Source organism: Galeopterus variegatus, unplaced genomic scaffold (genome assembly GCF_000696425.1).
Source record: "Galeopterus variegatus unplaced genomic scaffold, G_variegatus-3.0.2 Scaffold241, whole genome shotgun sequence".
Classification (NCBI taxonomy): Eukaryota; Metazoa; Chordata; class Mammalia; order Dermoptera; family Cynocephalidae; genus Galeopterus; species Galeopterus variegatus.
Genome location: NW_007726352.1, coordinates 175,723 through 184,788, shown reverse-complemented (window position 1 = coordinate 184,788; position 9,066 = coordinate 175,723). Strand labels below are relative to the sequence as shown.

Below are 9,066 nucleotides of genomic sequence, written 5' to 3'. Positions count from 1 at the left end.
TATATATGTAATACATATATATGGATGTTCTTTGTAAAGGTTTTTTTTTTTTTTTTTTTTTTTTTTTTAAATAAAGATGACCAGTAAGGAGATCTTAACCCTTGACTTGGTGTTCTCAGCACCACGCTGTCCCAAGTGAGCTAACTGGTCATCCCTATATAAGGATCTGAACCTTTGGCCTTGGTGTTATCAGCACCACACTCTCCCAAGTGAGCCATGGGCCAGCCTTTGTAAAGGTTTTTTTTTTATACATACCACCTAATTGTAATTCAGGTAGGTAAAATTTACAGTATGTGAGAACATTCATATCTGCCCAATACTGGGCGTTAATACAGTGTCAAGGCAATTTTTAAAATATTTTCCTATTTTTAATTTATTCGAGTATTAATTTGATCACATTTCTTTGTTAATGTTTGTTAAATGCATTTGAATCCCATCTTCATTCTTTCCTTGAAACCTTGTAAGGGACCTGATGTCCTATATGTAATAACTGCTCGATATCTATTTTATAATTAACTCCTTTCAGAGTGGTGGTGCAGAATGAGAGAAGAGAAGAGTGGACTTCACTCCTGGTGACCATTAAAAAACTCTTCATCCAGTATCCAGTGTTGGTGCGACTGGAACAGGCAGGTACTGCATCCATGTAATAGAACGTATGGCAGGGAAAGGAGGTGTAGGATGGAGGCTGGGAGACAGAGAAGAGGTTCATGCTTATTTCCTTTCCATTGTCCCATGTAGTTTCTGCTTCTGGTCAGGTTTCTTTCTCTCTTTTTCTGTTTGTTTGGCAGCTGGCCAGTACAGGGATCTAAACTCTTGACCTTGGTGTCACAACACCACGCTCTAACCAACTAAGCTAACCATTCAGCCCAGATGGTTAAATCAGCTCTTTTTTGAGGGGGCAGCTGGCTGGTGTGAGGATCCAAACTGGTCAGGTTTCAATTTCCAGTTGGATCCAATTGTTCATTCTGTATGCAGTAAGTTCAACAATGTCCCTAATAGAGGGTGGGGGGGTCCTGTGGAGCTAGGTGCCTTCTACATATTTTTTAAGAGTTCATCTTTTTGAGAGGTTTTTCCTTCTCTTTTATCTTATGCTTCAGAGGGCTTTCCTTTAGGAGACAATTCTACCTCAGCACAAGGAAACTACCTAGAGGCCATCAATCTGTCATTCAATGGTGAGTAAAGATGCCAACCACAGTGAGCTAGCCTCTTCCTTACCATGTAGCTATGAACTTCTCTTTACTAATATCCAAAGACCCAAACCTAGTTGATGGTGTCCCCTTCAAAGCAATAACTTCTGGATGGTTTTCATGACCAACATTTAGCTCTTGGGTCTTCTGTTGGGAAATTAACTTGATGTTCTCATCTGCTTCTCATGGTAAGGAGCTGGAGGAAATCTTTCTTGGGTTTTCTGTTTTACTACAGACTGTATTCTTATTGTTTTCTACCCCATCCCTCAACTGCTTCTAGGTAATTTTTTTTCATCTATTTTTTTTTTTATTACAAAAGTAACTCATGTGCTTTCTAGAATTCAAGTAATAGAGAGGTATATCAAGTAAAAAATGAACATCTCCCTCCTACAATCAATCCTCGTCTAGGAGGAACCATTGTTAACAATGTAGTATGATTTCTTTTGAATGTTTGTCCATGCATTTATGTGTTAGCCGAGATACTATTGTTTGCAAATAACAGAAACTACTGAGTTGGTTTAAACAAAAAGGGAAATTTAAGGACACAGGGACTTAGTGGGGCAGCCAGGGAAGGCTTGAATACCATGTTCGAGAAGATGGGGACCTTGGTGGCTCTGGGAATCACAGCAGCAGGGATTCCTAGAGCTGTCTTCAGCTCCCAGCATTCCTGTTTCTGTTCTCTGTTAGGAATTTCACGTTCTTGGTAAAGAGAGTCATGTAGACCCAGCTCCAGTTAGGGGTCCACCTGGTACTGGCTAGTGGTGAAAGTGATGATGTGTGGTCTCTTCCCTATATTATCACCTTCCTATGTGTCTATACCTAGTTGCTGGGAATTCTAGAGCACCATGTCTTGTATTAGCAAATGTTTTTGTCATATTTAGTTATCACTGATTTTCCATAGTAAGAATCGCAGGGGACAGAAATAAAATTAACTTGCCAACTTTACAAAGTCATCCCAAGATTTTGGTCTTCTCTCTTAAATATTGTCTTAAATTAATATTTGATTTTTGCAAGTTTCAATACAGACTCATTTATGGATAGTTTACATTAACAGCATGACATTTGAGCATTTAAGGCTGCACAAGGCAAGTATTAGGCATCTACGAGGGGGATTAACAAGGTGACAGTGACTTAGTCCTGTGTTCAAGCAGTTCTTCATGTAGAAGAGGAAAGACATACATGCATACAACTAACTAGAATGTGACAATTGCTATAATAGAAATATGGACAAAGTGCTCAGGTGCTTGTCAGTGGCTGGTTTCTGAAAAGCTGTAACATCATCATTGGGGAATTTTTGTTTTGTTTCAAGTGTTTGACAAGCACTACATCAACCGAAACTTCGACCGAACTGGGCAGATGTCTGTGGTGATCACACCCGGGGTGGGTGTCTTTGAAGTGGACCGTCTACTCATGATCTTGACCAAGCAGCGGATGATAGATAACGGTAACACTCTCTGGTTTGTGCTCTGTCTCTGCATGTTTGCAGCCTGACCTGCTCTTAGAACTCTGAGCTTTCACTGACTTCTTAGAGTGCAAGGAGGTCTACAGGTTGCTCTGTGTGTCATAAGATCTTGGGGTGTCAGTAGTGTCAGGTGACAAAAAGAGTTCCATGGTCGAATCAGTTTGGGAAATGCTGGGTTATTCACAGTTAAGCAGGTTCTATAATTGCAGGTCTTCCTCAGAGGTTTTTTTTTTTTTTTTTTTGGCTGCTTTTGGGATGATGAAAATATTCCACAATTAAATAATGGTTATGGTTGTACGACATTGTGAATGAAGTAAAAACTACTGAATTGTATACTCTAAAATGGTAAATTTTATAGTATTTGAATAGTATGTCAATTTAAAAAAAATTTAAAGACTCCACTATTTAACCCTGAATGCCTTAAATTTCAAGCCACATTTAGCACAGGAAATGTTTTTCTTTTGGTGCCTGGCCAGTACAGGTATCGAACCCTGGACCTTCATGTTATCAGCACCTCGCTCTAACCAACTGAGCTAACTGGCCAGCTCTCTCAGAGTTTTTTAATATGTTGGTGCATCTTGTTTACCTCTAAAGAGTATATCTGATACTCTGAGTTTCCAAAACATATTTGACATGAGAGATTCCTTTTTGGGGGGATTGTTTGAAAGGACCAGTATGCCTTCAGCCCATCTGGGAAGCACCACCAGATCATCTGGTCCAGTCCTCCCTGTGTGATGTGCTGTGCATCCCCAACTCCAGCCCCACACCCCCAATTTGATTTCTGTTTCACCAGCAAAATGGAGTTGGCAGAGTAAATCCTGATTGCCAATAAAGAAGCTCTGTTAAGTGATGTGGATTGTTTTACTTTTTGCCGCGATTACAAGGTACCTTTTATTTCCTGGCCTACGAACTTGGATAATGGAGCCCAGGTTCTCTCTTTTTTGCAAATCACAACCTGTAGAGCATCAAAGTTTAATTGTCGAGCACTAAATAATGGCAGGTGTGACGGGACTTGGTAGAGAGGAAACAGACAAAATGCATCTGCTTACTCTGCTGTGTAGGCAATATTGATGAGGTTATAAGCCGTAGGATGATGTCAGTTTTGCCTCATATTCGGTTAAATAACAACAGATTGGAGTAGTTATTTCTGCCACTTCCTCCCCCTCCCTGCTACATGTTTTGTCTTTTCTCTTTTAGGAATTGGCGTAGACTTGGTGTGCATGGGAGAGCAACCGTTACATGCTGTCCCATTGTTCAAGGTAATTACATTTTGGATTTGCTTAGTAAAGGCCAGTTTAAGAATAGTTGAAAACAGGAAAGTTGGAGCAGTTCCACATCCTTCTTGTTTTCCAGATTATCTCTGCGCTGGCTTTTTTTTTTTCCTTGCAGCTACATAATCGGAGCTCTCCTCGGGATTCTCATCTAGGCGATGACTATAATATTCCTCACTGGATAAACCACAGGTGTGTGTGATCTTGATCAATAGGTGGTAAGGATTTTGAATAACTTCCTTGCCATTTTCTCCTTAAATCTGTTGTTCTCATTCCTGCACTAAACCTTTTGTCAAGAAAATGTGAAAACCAAAATTCTAACATTTGCTTAAAGTTTCTCTACATGTAAAGCAGTAGCAATAACATAGAAAGAGTCTGGTGAAAAAGTAAAAACAGATTTTGAAGGACTTATTTCCACCATTATTCCCAAGTCCTACTATTCTCAGTTCCCACAAACTGTAACAGACCAACATTGTGCCTGGCCTCCTCCGTTTGTAAAAAAGTCAGCAAGCCTCCTCTTCACATGGGACAAGGTCTCAGTGTTCCTGCTGATTCCAGCTCAGGATGGCTCCTCTAGTCCCTCTGCCAATGCCACTGCCTTATCCTGGTTCTCATCTTTTTGAACCATTGCACTAATCTTATGGGTGCATCTGTTTCTAATCTGTCCGTCTTCAATCTATCCTTCAGACCAGGATTTCTCAACCTTGATGCTACTGACATTTTGGGGGTGAGATCATTCTTTGTTGTGGGGAGCTGTCCTGTGCATTGTAGGATATTGAACAGCATCCCTGGCCTGTACCCACTCGAGGCCAACAACACACCCCCCAAGTTGTGACGATCTAAAATGCTAGACATTGCCACACATCCCCTGGGTGGCCAAAATCCCCCATCCCCACATTGAGAATCACTTCTTTAGATCAGTGGTTTTCTTTTTTCCTTTCCTTTATCTTTTTCTTAAGCAACAGGGCCCTTTCTCCAAGTAAAAGTCTTACTTGGAATCTCAATGTATAAAAGTGAAAAAGTACTAGTATTCTTTTCTGCCCTCACATGGCAGTCCCGGATGTAGCACCAAGGAACCCTGAGGGTCTGGGGGCCAGTTTCTGTCGGGCTCTGCTGTATCTGGTTGCCACAGTCACTTCTGTGAAAACCAAATCTTACTGCTCTTTCCCTCTGATTCCTTGCTCCAGCTTAACATTAAAGTGTTTGACATCTGAGGCCTCCTAACCCAGCACTTGCCCTTTTCAATTCTGTGTGGTGACACCCACATCTCACTCTCACTTCCATGTCTTTCTACCTGGAGGGCCTCTCTACCTGCCCTTCCCTTGTGAATGCCTATGTATCCTCTAAGACCCAGCTCTCTTCTGTGAATTCTTCCTGTGCTACTCCCCCCTTTTTATTTTTTCCTTTTTGTCTTTTTTCGTGACCGGTAACGGGATCGCAACCCTCGGTGTCGTGCCCGCACCGCGCTCAACCAGTGAGCGGACTGGTCTCTATATGGGATCCGAACCCTCTGCGGGAGCACCACCGCACTCGCAAGCACCACACTCTACCGAGTGCGCCACCGGGCCGGCCCTGTGCTACTCCTGATAGCTAACAGTTGCTTTCTCTTTAGTTCTTCAAGAGCATTCTATCCTTTTCTGCATTGTTTGTCTTAGGCCAGGACTCTTGAGGAGCAGACCACTTGGCTTGAGCCTCAAGCTCAGTCGAACCTTCAATTTTGGCATCTGTTTAGTTTCAAATCTTTACTGGAAAGCAGCTTGAAAACTCATCACAAATGTTGATTTCAGCCTTTTGGTATATCCTTTATCTTTGTTATGGGCTATATTGGCATTAGTATGGTGGTTGCTCCTGGTCATCTGTAATTATTCATAGGTGGAATGAGCAAGGAATAGTCATTTGGCCAGCTCTGTAAGGATGATGTGGTGAGATTGTAATTATCCTGTTCTGAGTATGTTCCTATCTTCTCAGGGAGCCCAGTGAGATACTGTCTGGGTCATAACCCATATTCTTTCCTTATATATGTGTATGTAAAGCCATACATTTAATGATATTCAATTTTGTATGTTGTCATTGCATGGCCTGATGAAGTCACTTTAGAAAAAAGTGACTGCTTTATAATGAGATGCCTTCATAATTTTCCTCATTTTGTGTTTATGTTACCATTATTTAAAAATTTTGGTTCAGGGCTGGCCCGGTGGCGCACTGCTACAGTGCGCCGCTTGGGAAGCGCAGTGGCGCTCCCGCCAAGGGTTCGGATCCCACATACAGACCGGTTTCCGCTCACTGGCTGAGCAAGGTGCGGGGGCGACGCCGAGGGTTGCGATCCTGTTGCCGGTCACGAAAAAAGACAAAAAGGAAAAAAAAAAATTTTTTTGGTTCAGATAAAATAGGAGTATTTTGAGCTTATTTCTTTTTTCACTTATTTGAGAGACCAATGTAACTATTTTTTTGTTAGCTTCTAATTATTTTTGGATTTGTAATTTTTTAGTAGACATTCAGATTCATTTGCCAATAAAAAATAGCTACTATTTGATTTTTCACCATATTTCATGGTTTTGTTTTTTTTTTTCCTTTTTATCTTTTTTACTGGCCGGTAACGGGATAGCAACCCTCGGTGTCGCGCCCGTACCGGGGACCAGCAACGGGATCGCAACCCTCAGTGTCAGGCCCGCGCCACGCTCAGCCAGTGAGCGGGAACCGGTCGCCACATGGGATCCGAACCCTCGGCAGGAGCGCTGCCGCGCTCCCAAGCGGAGCACTTTCCAGTGTGCCACCGGGTCGGCCCATATTTCATGGTTTTGACTTTAGTTCTGGAAATAAAATAAAAAGTAACTGTAGGGGCTGGCCCGGTGGCGCACTGGATAGTGCGCCGCTTGGGAAGCGCGGTGGCGCTCCTGCTCGAGGGTTCGGATCCCACATACAGACCGGTTCCCGCTCACTGGCTGAGCGAGGCACGGGAGCAACACCGAGGGTTGCAATCCCGTTGCCGGTCCCCGGTCCGGTACGGGGGCAACACTGAGGGTTGCGATCCGTTGCCGGACACGGAAAAAAGACAAAAGACAAAAAAAAAAAAAGTAACTGTAGCATACACAAAATTGTATATGAATTTAAGTAATGCTGTTTCCTCAAATTTTACTTTATAGTAACTTGACAGTTTCCTGAATTATTACTTTGTTTTTCATCCTGAATTGGTTCTCTGATGCTAGTTAACATGCAGGATGGAGTAACATGTGAGGGGCTTTGGAACCTGAGAACTGGGAGGGCCCAAGGCCTGCTTTTCACATGTCATTGTGAGCCTTGTTTGTCTGAGCCACTCAGGGATGGAAACAGAGGGCATGAGATGGACAGTTGCTCACAGGGGCCTTTGTTTTCTTTTTGTCAGCAAAACTTCTTCAGAAGCAGGCAAAGTGTTCCCACTATGGACATAATCAAATTGTCTTCAGTGATTACTTACTACCCCCAAAGTATTATTGGCTAAGAAAATTGTAAATTTTCTAAAATGTAAATTAATATCAGATATGTAAGAGTTATAAAACTGGGATTTTGGGGATACCACAGGCTATAATTGGAGTCTATCTTGGAGTGCATGTAGACCATCCAGTCACATTGTATAGGGGAGGAAACTGAGTTTTAGAGAGGTTAAGTGCCCAGGGTTGACCAGCAAGTTCATGGCAAAGCTTGAGCTACTAGTTTGAACCATTTCAAATTGTGATATTAGATTTTTGGCCTTTGAAAATAATAATTTCATGTGGTTCAAATTAATTGCAGGTAGCATTCTTATGTTCTTATGTACTTAATATGCCACTAGTATTACTCCATAGTCCATTGGTTGTCTCTTGATACTGCCCCTTTTATTTATTTATGTATTTATTTATTGCTAGTGGTCAGAGTTTTGAGAGAATACAGAGAGATGTTTGAGGAATATAAAGGTCTGCACAGCTTTTATTCACTCATTCATTCAGCAAACCCAGGGCACGGCTGGGTCTCCAATTTTCTTGTATGCCAGATATGACTATATTAAGATGATTTTTGGAGGGATTGGGATTTTAATGGCTTCAACCAACTGTTCTTGAGTGCTTATCTTTTTCTTCTATTGGCTTAATTCTTGCTTATTATGTGCTGATCAGTCAGTGAGTGATAAGGACCTCCCTTGGGCTCAGCATCATGCCACATATCAAGGTGAAAAGTATCACGGTGTAAATAAATTTAATCCCTGTCACAAGAAGGAGCTTCTGATGCAGTTACAAATCAGGACTAGCACACATGAAACAATTGATGGAGGGAAAAAAGAATAGAACAACAATTAAAAGCATAATTAATGTCTTGTACTAATTTCAAAAGAAGTTAGAATTGGGAAGATCAGTGAAGCCTAAAACAAACCTTGTCACAGGAAGGTTGATCCATGCCGACGATTTCAACTATGTCTTGAGGTTTAAAATAAAAGGGGTTTAGATTAATGACGCCGTTTGTTTCTTTTACAGTTTCTACACATCCAAAAGCCAGCTCTTTTGTAACAGTTTCACCCCACGAATAAAACTGGCAGGAAAGAAGGTAGGTTTCACCAACCAGAGGAACCTAGAGGGACTGTCACACACAATGTGGTTATTTCGGTCCTGAGGAACTTTACAATTTTATATGTTAGATAAATAAACAGCAAGGCAAACACTAGGCTGTGGGAAATGTCTTTGGCAAAAATATGACAAAGTGTTGATTTTATTATAATGCAACTGGTTTACTGAGACCACTCAAATACCACTGGGGACAAAGAGAAAGACATAGATACGTGGGTACTTCAAATGTTTGTGGAAAAATAGAATTAAAAGATTATATCATCTTTCCATGAACTTTTCGAAGACCCCTCATACACATTGCAGCAAAGGGGAAACATGATTAAAAAGGTCACATCTTAGTAGTAAAGAAATGCAAATTCAAATAAGAATGGTATTCTTTTTTTTGTTTACCAGATAGGTTAAAATATGTTAATAATTATGCCAGGTGCTGGAAAAAGTGTGGTGAAATCGGTACTTGCGTACCTGGTTGGTGTACTATACTTCTTTTTTTTTTTTTCCTTTTTGTCTTTTTTCGTGTCCGGCAACGGACCGCAACCCTCAGTGTCGCGCCCGTACCAGACCGGGACCGGCAACGG

General features: G+C 41.5%; 1 protein-coding gene across 1 annotated transcript in view; it reads left to right on the top strand.

The window, feature by feature from the left end:
• Positions 1 to 9,066, top strand: part of DEPDC5 (DEP domain containing 5) — a 119,065-nt gene that overhangs the window by 29,217 nt on the left and 80,782 nt on the right. The window contains 6 exon segments of the mRNA XM_008566416.1: positions 527 to 630; positions 1,098 to 1,172; positions 2,497 to 2,631; positions 3,847 to 3,908; positions 4,039 to 4,112; positions 8,402 to 8,471. Coding sequence (XP_008564638.1) covers positions 527 to 630; positions 1,098 to 1,172; positions 2,497 to 2,631; positions 3,847 to 3,908; positions 4,039 to 4,112; positions 8,402 to 8,471 — 520 coding nt within the window.